Below are 22,104 nucleotides of genomic sequence, written 5' to 3'. Positions count from 1 at the left end.
AAATGATTGTTTTCTGGAAAAAAAAAATATATATATTTATATTTTTCCCTAAAATATCAGCAAATGCGGCAAGAAAAATAATCTTGTTTAGCCTCTGAATTAAGATTATTTTTGCTTGTTTTTAGAAAACAAGACTTAATATCTCAAACCATTTTACTTGTACAGTAAATGCATCTTGATTAAAAAATGTTAAGATATATAAACTAGAAAACAAGACTAAAACACCAAGTAAGAGAATCGTTTTTTTTGCAGACTCTCAGACGATCTTAAAGAAGTACTAAAGAATAATTTTCAGTATATTAAGCACAAAATCAGAGTGCACTTTTTTCAGCATCTCGTCACATCCTGAAGTTGGTTTGCTAGAGCTTGATGATCTCAGCGAGAGTCTGTGTTTCTGCTAAGGATGAGAACAGATGTTTTGGAGACAGATGTACTGAAAGGCTTTCAGACCGAGGCGTATGTGTTTCCCAGACTGCTGCAGTGGCGGATGGTGCTGGTTCCGCTCGAGCTAAGGATGTGTTCACTCGAGGGTGAAGCGCTGAGCATGCTGGACTGAACCACGCTCAGCACCGCGCTGCTGCCGTCCTCCACCTGCATGACCTCGGTCTCCGCTTTCTCCCGCTTGGCCAGAGGCTCGTCAGACTCCTCCATCTCCTCGTCCAGATCACTGTCCATCTCGCTCACCTCGTCTACAGACATCAGAGAGAAGCAGGATGTCATTCACAACCCATTTCACTCCAACACTGCAAAAAACGATCCTCTTACTCAGTATTTTAGTCTTGTTTTCTAGTATAAATGTCTAAACGTTCTTGAATCAAGATGCATTTACTGTACAAGTACAATGATTTAAGATTCGTGACCCTGGAGCACAAAACCAGTCATAAGAGTAAATGTTGTCAAATTGAGATTTATGCATCATCTCTCCAGTGATGTGTGGTTTGTTCGGAGGACAATATTTGTCTGAGATACAACTATTAGAAAATCTGGAATCTGAGGGAGCAAAAAAATCTAAATATTGAGAAAATCATCTTTAAAGTTGTTCAGATGAAGTTCTTAGCAATGCATATTATTAATCAAAAATTAAGTTTTTATGTATTTATGGTAGGAGTTTTACAAAATATCTTCATAGAACATGATCTTTGCTCTATCCTTTTTTGGCACAAAAGAAAAATGTATAATTTGTGCTCCAGGGTCAAATATGAAGTCTTGTTTTCTAAAAAAAAAAAAATTGTTAGTTTTTCCTTAAAACAAACAAAAATATCTGCCAATGGCATAAGAAAAATAGTCTTAATCCAAAGGCTAAACAAGATTATTTTCTTGACCCACTGGCAGATATTTTTGTTTGTTTTAAGCAAAAACTAAGAACATTTAGATTTTTTTTTTTATATCTTAAATCATTTCACTTGTACAGTAAACGCATCTTGATTCAAGAATGTTTAGAGATGTATACTAGAAAACAAGACTAAAATACAATGTTTTTGCAGTGTAAAGTGGGACTTTAAAGGGATGGCTCACCCAAACATGAAGATCAAGTCGTGCTTTTGTTGTATACTACAGAAGGAAATGTTTAAATAATGTCACGTGTGCACTAGTGATATAATGGTAGCGTGTGGTGAACATCAAGCTTCTAAAGGGATAGTTAACCCAAAAATGTACATTTTGTTTTTAATTACTCACTCTCATGTTGTTTCAAACCCTTCAGACCTTTGTTTATCTTCAGAACACAAATTAAGATATTTCTGATGAAATCCGAGAGCTCTCTGACCCTCCATAAAAAGTCCCAGAAACGTTGTACGAACATCGTTAAAATAGTCTGTGTGTTATCAGTGGTTCAGAAGAATTGTTGAACAACCTTGTTTTCTTAGCGCACAACAAGTATTCTAGTAGCTTCGTTAAATTACAGTTGAACCCCTGATGTCACATGGACTGTTTAACCAATGTCCTCGCTACGTTTCTGCATAATTAATGAAAGAAGTTTTATTTTTGTGTAAACTATCCCTTTAAAAAGATGCAAAAGTATGGTCCCATGCGACACGTGTCATATTTCAAAAGAGCTGTTGTCCGAAATGAAAGAAAGGCATATTGTATTAAACAGCAAAAGAGTGATGATAAAGTAAACTGATTTAATCTTAATTATTGGGTGAAATATCCCTTTAAACAAAATGAAAATTTAAGGCAATGTAGCTTAATTTTATTTATAAGGACAACTTATTCTACAATGGACCACCAGCATGGTCTCTATTAGTCAGAATGACATGAGATTAAATCAAATTTAGAGGGATTATTGGTGATGTCAGCCAAAAAGGAAAACGTAATGTGTAATGATGGAGGAACACAAACTGTAGAGTGTTTGTACAGTAATGGAGCATCCAGCAATCTTGTCTCTCAAAGGAAAGCAACTTAATCTGAGAGTCCCCTACTGGTCTAAAGTGGCTGGGCTCGTTAGTCCGGACTGTAATTATGTAACTCTGGGTGTAATGAGGTCTCAGCTTGCTGTCTGAGCTTACCTTTGTCGATGTTGGCAGGTGACATGGTATTCAGGTCCTGAAACTGCGATAGACGGAGCAGCACAAAGAAATGGCGATTAGAGAGAAAGCCTGGCTTCATGGCTCTTTACGGCTCACGCTGAGCTACACAAACAGGCTTTACCTCTCCCATAACTCTGATGGGCGTCTCTCCTGTGGCCTGTGCGACGCGGTGCTCCACCAGATAGAACATGTACTCGTCATACAGCAGCCGAATCAAGTGGAACGAGCCGAAACTCGCCGCGCTGCGGAGGGTCAGGTCTCTGATGACCATAGAGCTGTGAGAGCACAGCAAAACATGCAAGTAAATAAGCACATTTAGTCATTTAGCAGATGCTTTCATCCAAAAATGAGGACAATGGAAGCCATCAAAACCATGTGCGACTGATATGCAAGTGCAATAACAAGTCTCAGTTAGTTTAAGGTAGTACACATAGCAATTTATTTATTTATCGAAAAGATATGAAGGTTTTTGAGGAAAACATCCCAAGATGTTTCTCCATATAGTGGACTTCAATGGGGATGAAGGTCTACTGCGGTTTCAAAGAGCGAGGAATAAGGGTCTCATCTAGAGAAACGATAAAAAAAAAAAAAAGTATATACTTTCAACCCCAAATGCTCATCTTGCAATAGTTTGACCTCATGTATTATGTGATAACGCAATGTGTGAAGACACACATTCGCTAGAAGAGCTAGTGCAAGACGAGCAATTGTGGTTAAAGTATAAACTTGGTTTGTTTGTTTTTTAAGAAAATGACTGAGGTTTTGTTAGATAAGATCATTATCTCTCGGCTGGGATCGTGTAGAGATCTTTGAAGCTGCATTGAAACCATTGAGCACCATTGAAGTCCACTCTATGTAAAATCCTGAAATGTTTTCCTCAAATGAATTACTTTTCAACTGAAGAAAGAAAGGCAATTTTTATTTTAGATGTGAACCATTCCTTTGTGTGTGTGTTTAGGAGCGATTCTGGTGCGGACTTCGGTGAGATTGGTTCATTTGGTTGGTGTTTGGCATGTTTTCAATCCAAACCATGGAACCAAGTGTGAAACGGCGTAAATGTCTTGCCTGTAGAAGGACCACTTGAGCAGGAACTGGCGTGCAGCTTTGGGGAGGGAGGGTTTATCCTCGTACGGCTTGAGTATTTGAGTGACCACGTTGTCCAGCCAAGCTGCCCACTGTTCCAAAGAGCTCTGCTGCTGGAGGGTGGCCTTGAAGTCCTGCTCGAGGCGTTGAACTACGCCCTCTTCACACTGGCACACCCACGAGGCCTGCTCCTGTACGTCATCAACCATCAGAACATCACTGCGATGCATCATCTAATCGACATTGTAAGGCTGGAATAGGCTACACGAACTTAGCATAGATTCAAAAGTCAGATAGTTGCCAAAAGTCAAAGCCAGTCTGCAAAGTATAGTCCAAGTATAGTAACCCTAGTGAAAAATAAATGTAATACATTTTGTGCCAAGCACACTTCAAATGCATGTACATATTTATGCACTTAATAAAAATAACCTGAAATTGTACTTAATAATAATAATAAACTGGTCTAGTTAAACTCTGCTAAATTTGGAACAACTTTTTTTAAATGCACTTTAATTGTGTGTAAATAGTGAAGCTAAAGATATACTGAAGTATTTTTGATGGTGCTAAAATGAAACCTCTGCAAGGACATTTTATCTTGCTTTTGAAGTTTTAGTTTTAATGTAAAAAATAAATGAGGATTGTATAATCTTTGAATAATATCGGTTTGAATAATATCGGTTTAATATCGGTAACATTTTAGGCTTGATATTAAGAAATTTTAGTTTATAATTTCATTATATTTTTGTATAAGTCTTGAGTGCAAAAGCAGTCATCAGTATCTCAGATATATTTGTAGCAATATACAATACATTGTATGGGTCAAAATTATACATTTTTCTTTAATGACAAAAATCATGAGGATATTAAGTAAAGATCATGTTCCATTAAGATATTTTGTAAAGTTCCTACCATATATATATGAAAACTTAATGTTTGATTAGTAATATGCATTGCTAAGAACTTTCATTTGAACAACTTTAAAGATGATTTTCTCAATATTTAGATTTTTTTGCTCCCTCAGATTCCAGATTTTCAAATAGTTGTATCTCAGACACGTATTGATCTATCATAATAAACAATACATCAATGGAGAGATCATTTATTCAGCTTTCAGATTATCTATACATCTCAATTTTGCAAAATTGACCCTAATGACTGGTTTTGTGGTTCGGGGTCACATATGTTAATAGATACTAACTATAGTATGAAATAAATGTATTACTTTTTTACTAGGTAATCCATACTTGGGATTTACCATTCACAAAGTCGGCAAGTGTGTGGTACCTAGTGTTTTACAGGTTTTAAAACTTGTGTTGTGTATTCCAGCCTTTACAAAAGAGAGCATGTTCAAAACTATGGAACAAAATGCCGGCTTTCTCTGTCAAGATGCCACGAAGTGCAAAACATACCTGAACATTGGCAAAGTCGACCCGGTTGAGATCGCTGAGCATCTGGTTGATCTGGGAGGTGTTCTGCAGCACTGCACGGGCCGCCTGTGCCAGATGATTCAGAGACGTGTATCTGCGGAGCGTCTGAGCGAAGGCACTAACAGCAGAAACCTGCGCAATAGAGGAAGGACTTCTTGAAATTGGGATTTCTACAGCAGACAAAGGCTTTCATTATCAGCTGGAAACCCTCCACAGTCTTACCTTGGTCTGGATCATCCTCTGAGGGATGCTGCTCATGGCGTTGGTGAGCCAGCCCTCAAGGCTTTTGGCAAAATTACGGATGGCTTGAGTCAAGGCACCTGTCGAACACAGATGGAGATTTAGATTTACACTTAATAAAGGACAGACAAGAAAAGTAAGATTTTTTTTTTCCAGAAGTCTATTCTGATCAACAAGCCTGCATTTATTTGATCCAAAATACAGCACAAACAGTAAAAACTGTGAAATATTTGTACTATTTAAAATATCGGTTTTCTATGTGAATACTTTCTAAAATATATTAAATTCCCCCGTTATCGTGTATAATGTTACAAATGCTTTTTATTTCAGATAAATGCTAATCTTTGAATCTTTCTATTCATCAAAGAATGTTGTCGGTGCTGTTGAGCGCTGTGTGAGAAGTTGTTTTCTGTGAAAGAAAACTAATAAACCTAATGCCGTCAAAGGAAAATAAGTTGTGCTCACTGCTCCTAACTAAATATCCTTTTTAATATCAATAATGATTCATCTATATTTTATTTATACATGCAGTTATTTTATATTTATTACATTTCTGTAACTGAAATATCTTTTAGACTGAGCTGAAAACCCTGAAAAGCAGTGTTTGTTGAAGTTTATTGAAGCATAAATAATGTTATAATTTTTTTTCTTCCCTATTCCCCCCAGAAAAACTGTGTTGTGTACTTGCATATTTCAGCTAAATAAATTGATAACTGGTAAATAATTATTTAAAAAATATTGTTTTTTAGTAGTAATACAATCATTTACATTGAGTAATATTTTTGTCACAGTTTCTTCAAGATAAACCAAACTTTTATTTTGACAGGATGCTTTGAAGGCCTTTAGGTTTCTGTTTTATATGAAAACAGTTTTACTCAAAAGAAATGGTGAAATGCTCATGAAGTGACTCGGGAGCAGTTCTAGCGATCATGTTCATGTACGTTATATATTTTGGTTGCATTTGTGAGTTAATACAAATTTTGATGGTTGTTTAAAGTAGGTATATAATATCACAATATCGAAAAATTGATTGATATACAGTATCAAATCTTATCGTAGAGTATTTTTTGTTATCTGCAAATGTATTGCTGGGTATGAGAATCGATGTCATATTGTATTAAGACGAACCATCCGATTTACTTCCCTAGTTTATAGTATCTGAACTGAACAGAACACTGGAAGAAAAGAGTTTCATGCTAATCCACATAGCCTTTTGAGGCTATGACTATGAAGAAAGACTCACTAGGAATGGGTCTCAGAACATCAGGGATGAGGATCTCCACGAGGGCCTGATACATCAGATGATCACAGGTGTTCATCCACTTTAGCACTGCCTCGTTTCCACAGAGCAGAACCAGTCCGGTCCGTGGCAGGCGGCCCTCGATTTCGCTCAGACCACTTAATCAAAAATAATTAGATTTTAACATTACGGTCACACATTATTTTGATCCTCCACTTTAGATATTCTACTAACAGTGAGTAACTTTGCAACTACATGTCAACTAGCAGTCATTAGAGTATTACTAGACTGTCTGCTTAATATCTGCTAACACTTTATATTGATAGGTCCAAAACATACAACACACTCACAGTGAACTCTGTGAGAATCTGTCAACTTATTCTACTAACCATAAACCTAACAGTCTACTCTGAGAATCAGGTGACATGTAGCTGCAGACGAGTGCGAATCAGTCAACATGTAGCTGAAGATGTCGCGCAAATCAGGTGACATGTAGCTGCAGACGAGCGCGAATCAGTCAACATGTAGCTGCAGACGAGCGAGAATCAGTCGACATGTAGCTGCAGACGAGCGCGAATCAGTCGACATGTAGCTGCAGACGAATGAGAATCAGGTGACATGTAGCTGCAGATGTCGCACGAATCAGTCGACATGTAGCTGCAGATGTCGCGCGAATCAGTCGACATGTAGCTGCAGACGAGCGAGAATCAGTCGACATGTAGCTGCAGATGTCGAGCGAATCAGTCGACATGTAGCTGCAGATGTCGAGCGAATCAGTCGACATGTAGCTGCAGATGTCGAGCGAATCAGGTGACATGTAGCTGCAGACGAACGAGAATCAGTCGACATGTAGCTGCAAATGTCGAGCGAATCAGGTGACATGTAGCTGCAGATGTCGAGCAAATCAGGTGACATGTAGCTGCAGATGTCGAGCGAATCAGTTGACATGTAGCTGCAGACGAGCGAAAATCAGTCGACATGTAGCTGCAGACGAGCGAGAATCAGTCGACATGTAGCTGCAGATGTCGAGCGAATCAGGTGACATGTAGCTGCAGATGTCGAGCGAATCAGGTGACATGTAGCTGCAGATGTCGAGCGAATCAGTCGACATGTAGCTGCAGATGTCGAGCGAATCAGGTGACATGTAGCTGCAGATGTCGAGCGAATCAGGTGACATGTAGCTGCAGACGAACGAGAATCAGTCGACATGTAGCTGCAGACGAACGAGAATCAGTCGACATGTAGCTGCAGATGAGCGCGAATCAGTTGACATGTAGTTGCAGACGAGCGTGAATCCATTGACGTAGTTGCAGATGAGTGTGAATCAGGTGACATGTAGCTGCAGATGAGCGCAAATCAGTTGACATGTAGCTGCAGACGAATGAGAATCAGTTGACGTAGTTGCAAAGTTACTTGTAGTTAGTAGAATGTCAAAAGTGGAATATAACAATACAGTGTAACCAATATTACTTGTTTAATCTAATAAACTTGATGAAACAGAGGTAGGTAACAAGAGTAACACACCTGTTTTCAGTGATGGTGACGCCCTCTACAGAGCTGGATGGAGAATAGCGCCAGAAAGTCTGCCACAAGTTCTCGATAAGATTGAACTGAAGGTTCACCACTACGTCCAAAATGGCCTACGTGTGAAAATGGTAACAACACCTTTAAACTTGAATTTAATTAGCTGAGAATAGGCCTTTATCACACTTCCACGTTCGAAGAGCGGACTTTTCAAATAATAGTAGGGATGTAATGATTCACTCAACTCACGATTCGATTTACAATTTTGATTTCACGATTCAATTCAATTCAATTCAATTTTTTTTTTTTACGAAATGAGTTTAAGACAAATTATAAATTAAATCTGTCCATTTTTTATTGCTTGGACAAAATTCTGAACGTTTCTTTGTGAAACTGAAATATAACACTATAATAATAATAATAATAATAATATACTAATATACCACTTGCATATTATTGCTCTTTTGTTGGTTTTGATTGCTTCGATTGTCCTCATTTGTAAGTCGCTTTGGATGAAAGCGTAAATAACAAAAATAAATTTAAAAATAAAAACAAACCCCAAAATCAAATAAGTAATAAGTAACTAACCCTATTTCCTTAAAGCTACTTATTGGAGCCGGATATGACAACACGCAGACTGTGATAAAGGTCTATTTGAGCGTAACGACTGACCTCGCAGTGCTCTCTGTACAGCGTCTGGAGGGCTTTGACGTCCTCTGGTCCGACACCTTCCACAGGCTCTCCGAGGTCAAGTTCAGTGAACTCTGGCAGAGCTATGGACCCATCTAATGGGGCATATGGGGAAATTCAGAAAACCTCTTCTATAACACGAATGTGCGCTAACAGTCTCCTGTGATTTTTGCGTTATGTTTACCGAGGAACTGCTGATGATGCTGGCTTTGAGCGATAAAGGTCTGCTCTGCAGCGCTGGGTGTGTGCCCCCCGCTGGAGAAGCTCTCCCCTGAAACACCGTCAATCTTCGGCACTGGCTTGAATCTAGAGAAGAGACAACAACAGATGAGCCCTGTTACAAAACAAAACCAGCTACCTTTATAACTGAAATGGATAGCAACAAACTTTACACAGGCGCTACATTTACATTTATAGGGCCCTATGAAATCAGTTTAAATCTTTTTTTGCAAATTCCATTTTATTTAAAAAAAAAATTTTTGGATTACATTTCCCCCCCCATTTAAATTTTTCTAGATTCTGTATTAATGGTTAAATAAAAAACTATCCTAATTAACTGAAATAATGAAACTTACAATATTAAACGACAATTTATTAAAACAAAAATAAAATGAAGACCCTAGGAAATGTTTTATTTTCTCAAAAGCAGTTTTCTGACCAAATTTGTGTTTTCCATTAATTTTCTGGATTCAACTTTAATGGTTTCTTTAATTATCAATAATCAAAAGCATCACTATTAAATTTGTTATACTTTTTTTACACCCCATACCTCCCCAAAAAAATAAATAAATAAATAAATACTGTTGTATACTTAATGTTCTGCTAAATAAATTGTTAACTGGTAAATATTAGTAGTACTATCATTACATTGAGTAATATTTTTGTCACAGTTTCTTCAAGTTAAACCAAACTTTTATTTTGACAGGATGCTGTGAAGGCCTTTAGGTTTCTGTTTCATATGAAGATAGTTTTACTCAAAAGAAATGGTGAAATGCTCATGAAGTGACTCGGAGCAGTTCTAGCGATCGTGTTCATGTCCTCATATATTGAGGCAGTAGAGGCTGAAAACAAATATGTGTCACTGCAGCACAGAAGCAGTCATCAGTATCACAGGTGTACTGTATTTGTAGTAATAGACAATACATTGTATGAGTCACAATTACACATTTTTCTTTTATGCCAAAAATCATTAGGATATTAAATAAAGATCATGTTCCATGAAGATATTTTGTAAATCTCCTACCGTAAATATATCAAAACTTAATTTTTGATTAGTAATATGCATTGCTAAGAACAAGAACTTTAAAGACGATTTTCCCAATATTTAGATTTGTTGCAATCAGATTCCAGATTTTCAAATATTGTCCAACTAACAAACCATACATCAATGGAAAAAGTATTTATTCACCTTTCAGATGATGCATAAATCTCAATTAAAATAATTGACACTTAAGGCTGGTTTTGTGCTCTAGGGTCACAATTAGGAAAATTCTGTGCCATTCCGCGTTATATAGTAAACTGCATTTTTATGATTTAATCCCACGATTCAGTCCACATTTGTGCATGCATTTAAGGTATACATTTGATCAGTACATGCATTTCCTGGAAACTGAACCTTGACCTTTGTGTTGCTAGCGTCATGCTCTTCTATTGGGAATACTTCTAGAACACAGGATACTCTTGAGAAGAGCGCTACAGATCTCTTTCCTGTGGTTTGACAGAGTCTACAGTACCTCTGCTTCTGCTGGACGGGCTGCTGTCTCAATGCCATGTACTGCATGTCCTCCTGCAACCGGTTCAGAGGAGAGTCCGGCTTCACGCGAATCCCGTAATAGTGATACTTAGAGTTCCCTCTGAAATCAAGGTGAGAAATGAGACTGCTGTGAATAAATGCAGCAGAGTAGGGGTGTAACGACACATATTCATATCAAACCATTTGGTACGAGGCTTTCTGTTCAGTGCACATTACAAACCAAACGATTCGATTACATCTGTAAAATAAAGAGATTAAAGTGTGTGAAATATAAAGTTTTCAGTGCCCTATCTGTGCTCAAAAACGACATGTCTGCCCTTTGATGATCTTAAAAGAGTTCAAAAGAAGAGCATTTATTTAAAATATACATCTTTTCTAAGAATATAAACTAAAGTTCAAAAGTTTGTAGTCAGTAAAATTTCATTCATTTTTTGAAAGAAATTAAAACTTTTATTCCGCGAGGATTGATAAGAAGTGATAGCAAAGATTTATATTGTTAGAAAAGATTCTTTTTAACTTTTTATTCATCAAAGAAAAAATATTTGATTTGATAATTCTAATAATAAATGAAAGATTTCTGAAGATCATGTGACACTTTATACTTGAGTCATGATGATGGAAAATCAGCTTTGCATCACAGAAATAAATAATATTTTAAAGGATATTAAAATAGAAACCATTATTTTATATTGTAAAAACATTTACTGTATTTTTGATTAAATAAATGCAGCCTTGATGAGCAGAAGAGACTTTCTAGTGAATCTCCTCGCCTCGGTGCATGTTACATGTGTGTGATATCCATTAGCTCGCCCTTCATGGCTTAAATCAGAACTATTTTGTGAGCGTTACACCTCTAGAGCTGAGCGTGTGAGGGGCTGATTTTACCGGGTGCCCAAGCGGCGTGTGCGCAGCCCCATGAAGATGGAGCGGATGAGCTTCCCGAAGGACGCAGCGTTGACGGGATCCAGCTTCTGCTCCTGACAGTGGCGCAGGTAGTGACTGTAGAGAGTGGAGCGCGGCAGACTCACGCCCTCCGCTGTCTCGTAATTATCCAGGAGCCATTGCAGCTGTGAAGAATTCATCAGATAAAGTGCACATTTCTTTAAAAAAAATTGCATCTTGTGTTCTATGGAAGGAAGGAAGGAAGGAAGGAAGTCACAGATTTGGAATGACAATGGTGCTGGATGAGTAAAACAGTTAATATTACAAATACTGAAACTATACACACGGAAGAACGATACAAGTAAACGTTGCCATTTAAAAAGTCCACACTGAAAATCTGGAAATAAACATTTACTTTATTTAAAATGTATGGAATGCGATAAAATGTTCTGAATTTATAATATGACTCTTTTGAATGGCACAGAGTAGGAAAGAGAGAAAGCGAGAGAAAGCGAAGTGCAAAGAAAGCAAAGCGGTGCATGTTCACAACTTACATGACTGTTGAGCAGCGAACTTCTCTGACTGGACAAACCTTCAGACTTTTGGAGCGTCTCAATCGCCATTTCAATCTGATAGACCAAAAACCAAAAGAATAAAGGATAACAAAAACAAAAGAGGGGGGAAAGTAAATCAAACGAAGGCTGTAGCGACAGAGAGTTGAGCAGCAGAAACAGACCCGACTGAAGCATCCCAGCCACCAAACACACGCTTCAGCCCTGCACCGCACATATAATCATAATCATCCAGCTTCTGTTAACTTTCATTCACAAACGGATGCTTTTTACGTCTTTGTGCATTTACATATAGCACTGACATTAGTGCAACAACACACAACTGGCTGAAAATTGTCAAAGATACCCTTTAATGATGCTCATATATTGAGGCAGTAGTCAAATATGCTGTCTTGTTTTGCATATGCACTGTGTGTTTATTTATACACATAAACAGTAAACAGTCCAATCGAATTAAAAAACGTAATATGTGTGCATGGCGTTCTTTTAAGATGTTGCTTAACGTTCTTTATTGGCTTCGAAGGAACCCCGTTAACTGAGTGTAAACTTTTGTGCACGCTCTAAAAAAACGGAGATTATTGGTTCCATGAAGAACCTTTGAGATCCACGGAAACTTTCATTTGGACGAATGGTCTTCACAGTGGGAAAAGGTTCTTTAGATTATTAAAATGTTCTTCACATCAAGGAAAAAAAAAATTGGTCCTTCTATGTGAAAACCCAATTTTGGAACATTTATTTTAAAGAGAACAGTAGCAGGAAGCATTTTGGAACAGACCCATTTTCCCAAAATGTGTTGATTTACTTTTAATTTAATATGAAAAATTAGACCTAATGAGCAAAAATTTGTTTTTTGTTACAAAAAGCAGCGAGTGACTCCCTCTTTTATTTTATTGGTGGATTAATATTGAGACAGACAGACAGACAGTATAGATTAAGACCTACTGCACTGCACGGATCTAATATAATGTTACACATCCCATGTTTCTCCCAAACGTTTTCTTAAAACCTAACAGATTATGTTGTGTGAGCACTTCAATACTGTAATCTGTGGATGTTTATGCCAAGAAGCGGAGCACAAATACAGATCATTTTAGGTTTGCTAGACGAGGGCTTAATGAACTCATTTTTGTAAAAACCTCAAATTTAACATTTTTCACTTTTTTGGGGTTTTTTTGTTTGCATGAAGTTTAAAATTAGCCTGTGTGCATTCTCACTCACTCTTCCAGCACGGCTCGCAATTGTTGAGATTGACTATTCATTTGATTCTGAAGTGTGTTTTCAGCTCTCATAGACATCTCTCGTTAAAAAACCAGTCTGAAAATGATTAGCACTTAAAGGGTTAGTTCTCCCAAAAATGAAAATCAGCCCATGATTTACTCACCCTCTAGGCATATATGACTTTCTTCTTTCAGATGAATTCAATCAGTTATATTACAAATTGTCTACTGTGAGAGAAAAGTGTTTGTAACGTTTTAAATATGGATTTTATTTTACAAAAACACATTAATTTGCTACAGGAGGGCTTCATTCATCCCCTGGAGCCACATGAGGCATGTTTTATTCTGGATGGGTGCGCTTTATTTGACTACTTTTGGACTGTTGAAAAAAAAAAAAAACATTTACTAACATAAGGCTTGGAGGAGCAAGACAATTTTTATATAAATCGGATTGACTGGATTCATCTGAAAGAAGAAAGTCACATACACCTAGAATGCCTTGAGGGCGAGTAAATCATGGGCTAAATAGAAAAATGATTAAATATGGCTTTAATCGTTCCAAGCACATACGTGACCCTGGAGCACAAAACCAGTCGAGTCAATTTGGTGAAATTGAGATTTACACTAATCATCTCTCCATTGATGTGTGGTTTGTTAGGAGGACAATATTTGTAAAATCTGGAATCTGAGGAGCAAAAAAATCTAAATATTGAGAAAATCATCTTTAAAGTTGTTCAAATGAAGTTCTTAGCAATGCATATTACTAATAAAAACTTAAGTTTTGACATTTACGGTAGGAGATTTACTAAACATCTTCATGGAACATGATCTTTACTTAATATCCTAATGATTTTTGGCATAAAAGAGAAATGTATAATTGTGACCCATACAATGTACTGCAGGGACACATAGAGTAAGTTCAGTCGTATGCGTCTGTGATTGGAGCTCACCGTGGCGGGGGAGGCTCTAGTGGTCTGAGCCGTGCTGTGAGGGGCGGAGCCATCCATGGAGTTTCCTCCAATCAGATACGCTCCTGAGCTGCTGATGATCTGTCCTCCTGACAGCCCCATGGCCAGAGCACCGTTCCCGTTGTTGGTCATACTGTGAGAGCTCACCTGAGCCGAGCTGCCCTGCGTGTCGAAGTAGTTTCCGCCGCTGTTCTGGTTGTACAGCTGTGGTTCTGAGTATGAATACGTCCGTCTGCCGATAAAACAAGAGCGCTTCAGACACGGGTGCCAGCTGGTTTTTCACTCAAATGAGTTCAGACATTATATGGTTTCTTTAATTGAATGGAGAAACATAATAAGTCTCGTCTTGATGCATTTGCACCCTTTCAGCTTCAGGTGAGAGTGCTGTTTCCATGGATACACAAATCACCAAAGCATAACTATTTTATTGAGAACATTGCTTCTGATTGCCTTTCTGATATGTGCTCTCTCCATTTGGCTGATGACATTTTATTTATAATAGCCAATTTAAAAGATCTTAGCCTCTTGCTGAGTGAATTTCTAAATATGAGCGATGTAGTTGTAGGTCATACATCTTTTAAATTAAATTAAAATTAAATTTACATAAAATAATTAATAATTATTAATCATTTACATTTAATTTACATTTTTTCAGCAAAGATATTTAAAAAGTGAGTCTTTTAACATTAGCTTCATGTGTGCTACATCCAGAATAGTATTTTCTTTAACTAGATGGTTAAGAAAGAAAACGGTCCTTGAATCCCGTTGTAGTTCCATTTTCAAGTTGACTAGTTCAGAGAATCGTTCAAATGTTTGAATTAAAAAAAAAAAATCAAGATAATTTTTTTTCCATATATCACCCAGCACTACATGTAACCCTTATTTTATTTATATACATATGTAAAAAACAGTATGAGAAGCTAATTCTGCATTTTGCAGAATTTTAATGGTGTCCAAAAGCACTTCTCAGCATTTGTGCTAATGACAAAGCCATGGCTCTCACATACATTGTAGAGATCATGTACGTATTGCCGGCTCATAAACACACTCACATAGTCCCGTTGGTGTAACCGGCGTTGTTTTCCTCCTGAACGTACTGCACCTGTGTTTGATACACATGCTGGACCTGTTGAACAGTCTGCGCCTGAAACAAACGACACAATTACTCCCAGAGTGACTCACGTCTCTATAAAGACGGGAGAATATATAAATAAGTGGTTTCAGATGATAGTGAAACAAACAGCAGTACATTACAGTTACTATTCATTCATCAAGATCCAAACAGAAAGACACTGATGCAATGCTATATTTCTCCAAATCTGATGAAGAAACAAACTCATCCTAATCTTGGAAGGCTTGAGGGGTGAGCACATTTTCAGCAGTTTTGGCTGAGCTATAATAGTTTGTCAGACTGATGTGGGCTGCCTCACCTGTTGCTGGACCTGAGACGCCACCTGCTGGACACTGACCGCAGACGGCACAGGCACGCTGGTCTGGAGCGGCACGCTGGACGTGGACTCAGCGCCGGCCTCGGGGGTCTGCATGGCGCCTTGGACACACAGAATCACCATCATTCACAAATGCTGGGAATAATTCCTGATTAACTCTTTCCCTAACAAACACAGAATTTTCTGTGTTTTCAGTGTTCTCACTGTTATACACTAGGGGGCGCTGTTACACATCTCCTGAATGAGTCACTGATCAAAAACACAGACCAGGAAGACGCAGAAACGAGCATCTCGTATGAACAATAATGCGATCCTCAACACTAACAGTGTATAAATAAGAACAGTCTGATGCTAGCGAGTGAAGTGTGGATCCAGAAAGTGTTAACCTGTTAACTGTCACCCCGTCCCGAATACGGGACGCCTACATTGACTATACTATATTACAATCAAATCTAATCTAATCTTGACAAACTATATATCGTTGGAAAGGTCTAAGACTCCCAAATATATATTTTACCAATATTTTTTGTTAAAAATTATGTAGGAAAAGTAATAGATTAATTTATGACAAGAGTGTACCCTCAGAAATCTACATTACAAAAGGAGTTTTGACCTTTGTTTAAAAAAAAAACGTCCTCGTTGCCTTTTTTTCTATCACATTTTAGAAATCATCAGAAGTTATATATCACTTGAAAACATAACATCTCAAAATTCATCCTTTAAAACCCATTTTAAAATCAGACATTGCATTACCATGTAAATGGCACATCAAAATCATGTTACAAAATGTTTTCAGTCATGAATTACAAAAATTTAGGTTTGTGTCATGCACATTCAAGTCTATCTTCAAAAACGTGAGTGACAGTTAAGGGGTTAAAGGAGTTCTGATGGAAGACATCTACTGCAGCTTTACTTCGATTATATTACTGAATATGATCCTGATGTAGAGTTTGAGAAAAATTTGATTTTCCCAGCTTTTTGCTCAAAATGTTGCTTTTTTTATGAAACCTACCTACATTCAAGTGTTAATAAAAAAAAAAACAATGAAGCTGGAATAATATTTTTATTTTAATGTATTGCAAGTTCAGATATTCATACAACAAAATATTCTGGAGGCCATGAGATTTTAGTGAAAATCAGCAAAAATGCTGGTGGGGAAAGAGTTAACTTGCCCTAAAAATCACGAAGAAACAATTAAGTTGTTGCAGCAGGAGAAGGCAGTGTATTTAATAATTATTGTATACAATAAATCACGAGCTTCAGGGTCTGAAGACGAAACGCGGTCGTGTTATCTAATTTTCGGAGTCTGTTGTTTGTGAACAGTTCTGGGAGTTAATTCTCACGAACCACTTTTACGAGACTTTGCTCAAGCATTTTAGAATAACAAAAATGGCATTTCAGATGCTGTGCAATGAGATCGGTCCAATGGTTGGTCCCTGAGGAAATCTTTTTTTTTTCTGCTTGCACAAACACACAGTGCTGATTTGGACGGGATCTGTGTGTTCTGGGCAGGTTAGTGAGTGGAGATCACTGCCTGTACCCAAAGCAATAAATGTAGTTAATATTTAACCACCTCGACAGGTTTCTCTATACACACGCTTTAAGCTGATGAGATTTCAAAAGCAACAGCTGACGTTCCTCTTGAATGCAGTATTGCTTAAATCATTAATGTAAGAAACTGTTTAATTGCATTGGTTTTTTTTTGCTCCCGTGCATGCGAGCCGTAATGCGGCATGTAAACAAGCCGTGTTTGAGCAGCGGCGCTCGACCGTACACGCAGCCCAAGGCTTCTCAGCTGTAAAAGTTTCCATGATCAGGTCTCTGCAGGTTAATTACCCTATAGCCGAGTTTCTCTCCCCAGAGACTCCCTGCCTCCTCCTCTTCCTCTGCTCCTCATTTACCTGAAGGGTGCAGGTGCTGTTGTGTTCACTTCACCTCCCCCTCAGCCCTAAACGTCTGATTACCCAGCATTCCTGACTCACACAATCATGGCCATTTCCAATGCACAAGCCAACTAGAACACGCTTAAACTATTCAGAGATAGCATTTCTAACATTTGATGCCAGTTTGGATTGCCATATTTTTTAAGGGGTCATATGACGTTGCTAAAAATAACATTATTTGTTGTATTTGGTGTAATATGTTTATGCAGTTTAAAGTTAAAAAGACATTATTTTCTAGTTTCTAGTTTTCAGTTACTTGTTTTTTACTTCCTGGTTGCATTAAGTAATCTACATAGCATCAGATTCACAGAAATATGGTAAATGCAAAGGATACATTGCAACTATCCATTTGTGCACTTAGTGAAATAAACTAATGAAGCATATCTATAAAAGTATTTCAGTTACAGCTTTGAATTCTGCCCAGTCAAACTCTACATTATTTCAGCACACATGCATCTGTTACTCGAACGCTTGACAGATGTTTCCCTCATCCTAACCCACACTACATTGAATACACATTCACTCCAACAAGGATTCAAATTGTGATCACACACTTTGTTTTAAGCTCCAATTCTCACTATTAACAAACCATTAGCTATGACGTTTCCTGCAATAAACTCTTAATGTGCTGCTTATTAATAGTTAGTAAGGTAGTTTTGGCTTTGGTATTAGGGATGTAGGTTATGCAGAATGTGCTTTATATTACGTAGTAATAAACGGCCAATAATGATGGGAATGCTAATAAGTTAATAGTGAGAATTGTTCCCTAAAGTGTTACCAAAATAGTTTGTTAACATCTATGCATTTTGCACAGCAAATAACCGACATCTAAGAGTGCAAAAAAAAAGTGAATAGTTTTGTTTACGGTTCATGGAAATAATATGTTGCATTGTTTGATTTTATATCTACTTTTGTTTATTGATAAATCATTCTGGGACTTGATGTCCAGTGTAAAAGTGTGGATGTTGAAGCAGGGCTCTGTCTGAAGTGACCCCACCTGCTCCCTGGCCGTGTATAATCATGCACCTGTCTGGTCCCTCCTCCACCCCCCAGCTTCACCTTCAGCTCCTCTCATTCATCCGCTCCCTGTGGGCCACTTAAACACACAGCTCTGCTGAGCTTCTGCAGACTCAAAAACTGAAGGGTAACAAAGGCCCAAGAAGAGGGCGACACTTGCTGTCTCTACCCCCAAAGCCCACGGAGCGAGGGGTCAAACCTGCTTTTGGGGTGCCATACATATATACATATATATATATATCAGGCAGGACAATCTGAGTTTGAGTCTCATGCATGCACATAGGTTACAACAGAGGGTCATGCAACAATGCAATTTTCAGTTCCCCAAAGAATCATTCAGTGGTCTGTTATTAAAAGTGCGAAGAATATTTTAATAACCTAAAGATCTTTGTTCAACTATAAAGTAGCTTTTGCAGAATTGAAAGATTCTTCGCTTAACAATCAATGCCAATAAAGAGAGCCTTTTTTTTAAGATTAAAGTGTGATGGCTTTATCAAGGCATTCTAGTTATTAAAAAACCCACTGCATTTATTTTAAAAATAAGTGTTCTTTATAGGCATTGACGGTTCTGTGAAGAACCTTTCCCCTCCCTTTGCATTGACCAAAAAGTGGAAGAAGGTTCTTGAGGTTATTAAAGATTATGAAAGTGGTCGTTTTAAAAATGGTTCACCGGAAGGGCAACCAAAAATGGTTCTTTATTGCAAACCCCTCTTTCGGAAACCTTTATTTTTAAGGGTGTAGCCCAAAAATGAATGTACTGCGCCAATTGAGCTTGAAGCGAAAATATTCAGAACGCAGTAACAATCATTAAAACAAAGACTTCTGAAGTGATTACAGTTGCTGATGTATATTTAGCAATGCCAGGGGTGGTTAAGAAAAAAAAAAAAAAAACACTAAAATAAAGCAAAAAAAGAGAGAGACTTGATTAATCTTAATTATTTTTCTTTTCCCGAGCAGCATCCGCCCACGTGCTCGTGAGCTATGAACCTCAAAGCGTTTAGCTTGAACTGAAATGGATATGAATTATTTACTCAATCAGTATCTCTTAAAGAGATTGGGAAGGGAACGGGATACTGCGGACAGGTGGCAACTAGCGCTTTCTGACATCCGTCGTTCCTCTCGGTTTGACCATTAACAGACTAACAGGAGGAAGACAACGACAGAAGATAAACCTAAAAACACCGGACATGAGAAAAACACCTAGAATAACAAGATCAACTTAGCTAGCTGGATTGCTTTTGTTTGCTTTCAGAGAAACACTAAGCACAACACATTTCCTTTTACTAAATTCACTATTCATTTCCAGAATATCAAAAGTTGCATTTGTATCCGTGAAGCAGGTTGGAGTGATATCCCATGATGCCTCTCTCCACTGAGCACATGTCAGGTCTTCTTCATGACACACACCTGTTCCTCGGTCTATAATGAAGACAACAGGGGAAGCGAGACGTTCTTCATCTCACAGAGGACCCTGATGCAACTCCAGGAAACCCTCGGCAGTTTGTTTAGTCGATGTGACTCTGTCTGGAGTATGTGAGGATCGCCCGCATTCAAGAGACAACACACGAACATTGCATTAACGTCCACGATTAACCGTGATTACTCGCATCCAAAATAAAAGTTGTTAATATATATAATGTATGAACATAACATGTTTCTTAAATATAAAAATGCATGTGTGTATTTATATATAAATACATAAATATACATAACACACACATATGTAAATAATATTTGGATTATTTTGGATGCGATTAATCGCTTGGCAGCACTAGAAAACTGATGATGATGCATTATTATACTTGAGCCTTTCATAGAAAAATAAAGGATTATAACTACAGAAATCTAATTTGGGTTGTTAACCAAGCAATTCTGACAACATTCAACAGCAGGACACATCTTCAATTCCCTGCATTTCTTCCTTTAATGCAACCTAACCAGCTACAAAATATAATGTCAAAAGGCCATGTTTGAATCGACAAGTGATGTCAATACTAATGTGACTATGAGCTTATAATGGATTTTACACAGCTAATTTAGGATGAGATGTCCACTACTCTTTGACATTTGCCTAGTAATGAGCTCTAGATATCCAGCACACAAGTTTTAGTGTATGGATGCCCAACTATGTGCGCCCTATGTAGGGAGCACACTAGGTTTCGAGACGCGGCCACAGAGGCTGAGGGCCAATAGCTTAGCAAGAGTAACTCCTGCTTTATAACAATAGAAGACAGACACATAATCTTCATATGCAGCATTATACCCCACAAAACCCATCTTAAAACCATTCAGGATCATTCATCAGCCAAAACCAACAGCTCAAACAACTCGGAGAAGAGAAAACTCACTCGGTTTCACCACAAATGAGCGTCAGAATGAAGCTGGGGATAACGCCTCACAAAAACGAAACACACATATACACGTTTATTACAACCAAATCGTTTTCAGCGAATAGAAACGTGAAAATTATCACACAAACGGTGTGTTTTCGAACACGAACGCAAACAGTGATGAAGAATCGCGTCGCGATGCTAACGTTAGCCGCTTAGCAACACCTGCTTCGTGAGAAGAAGATGATGCTGCGCTTCAACAAAACACCGATTTCATCGCGTTTTCTGCGTTAAGGTCTCTCAAACGCGTGTCGTTGTCGTCGTATTTACTCGTAAACAGCATTCAAACCGCGACAGATGTCGTTTATATATTCGTGTTTAACAAAGAGACGCGATTGAGATGAGAAACATCTGTAGAGAAGGATGAGGAAGATCGACGGCGATGAAACCGTCACAAGATCTTCAGATTCGACTCCAATCATCAGCAATAACACACCTGAGCATCCAGCAGCAGTTAAAGCGGGAACTTACTGATGAGCGAGCGGGTACTATGGAAGTGTTCACCTGGACTGGTGTGAAGATGAGGAAGAAGATGAGGAAGGTGACGGTTAGGATGTTGTTATTGTTGGTGGGTTACAGTCGCCAGGACTACGGTGACTATGGCGCTGCAGCTCAGGGCAACGGTTGCTATAAAGCTCAGCGCGCAACCGTGTGCTGTTCACACACAGAATGTTAATACACCAATAGGAGGCGCTTGTCGCCGTGTGGGCGGGGCTTGCTGAAGCAAGTGTGGTTGAGGTGAATGAAAGGACTAATTTGCGCATGCGCACGTCACACTGTCCAACTACAGGCGGCTGGTCATATAATTAGAATACCATCAAAAAGTTGATTTATTTCACTTATTCCAATCAACAAGTGAAACTTGTATATTATATTCCTTCATTACACACAGACTGATATATTTCAAATGTTTATTTCTTTTAATTTTGATGATTATAACTGACAACTAAGGAAAATCCCAAATTCAGTATCTCAGAAAATTAGAATATTGTGAAAAGGTTCAATATTGAAGACACCTGGTGCCACACTCTAATCAGATAATTAACTCAAAACACCTGCAAAGCCTTTAAATGGTCTCTCAGTCTAGTTCTGTAGGCTACACAATCATGGGGAAGACTGCTGACTGGACAGTTGTCCAAAAGATGACCATTGACACCTTGCACAAGGAGGGCAAGACACAAA

General features: G+C 38.0%; 1 protein-coding gene across 1 annotated transcript; it reads right to left on the bottom strand.

Moving 5' to 3' along the window:
* Positions 1-333: 333 nt before the first annotated feature.
* On the bottom strand, positions 334-21,603 carry LOC132127427 (transcription factor RFX3-like). Its single transcript, XM_059539288.1, has 17 exons — positions 21,394-21,603; positions 15,555-15,673; positions 15,177-15,268; positions 14,107-14,356; positions 11,922-11,996; positions 11,371-11,552; positions 10,466-10,585; positions 8,917-9,038; positions 8,715-8,827; positions 8,043-8,158; positions 6,522-6,676; positions 5,261-5,358; positions 5,021-5,170; positions 3,594-3,802; positions 2,650-2,803; positions 2,508-2,550; positions 334-689 (listed from the first exon to the last, which is right to left on the bottom strand). The coding sequence occupies exons 2-17, from the start codon at positions 15,666-15,668 to the stop codon at positions 445-447; spliced, it is 2,238 nt and encodes a 745-aa protein (XP_059395271.1). The 5' UTR covers positions 15,669-15,673; positions 21,394-21,603; the 3' UTR covers positions 334-444.
* Between the last annotated feature and the right edge of the window lie 501 nt (positions 21,604-22,104).

The sequence above is a fragment of the Carassius carassius genome, chromosome 45, assembly GCF_963082965.1.
Source record: "Carassius carassius chromosome 45, fCarCar2.1, whole genome shotgun sequence".
Taxonomy (NCBI): Eukaryota; Metazoa; Chordata; class Actinopteri; order Cypriniformes; family Cyprinidae; genus Carassius; species Carassius carassius.
This window is presented reverse-complemented; position numbering and strand designations above follow the sequence as displayed.

Coding starts and splice junctions, on each gene's coding strand:
- LOC132127427 (XM_059539288.1), bottom strand. CDS start 15,668: ATGCAGACCCCCGAGGCCGGCGCTGAGTCCACGTCCAGCGTGCCGCTC. Junction 10,586..11,370: donor ACACGCCGCTTGGGCACCCG/GTAAAATCAGCC, acceptor CCTTGATTTCAG/AGGGAACTCTAAGTATCACT. Junction 3,803..5,020: donor TCGACTTTGCCAATGTTCAG/GTATGTTTTGCA, acceptor GATGACGTACAG/GAGCAGGCCTCGTGGGTGTG.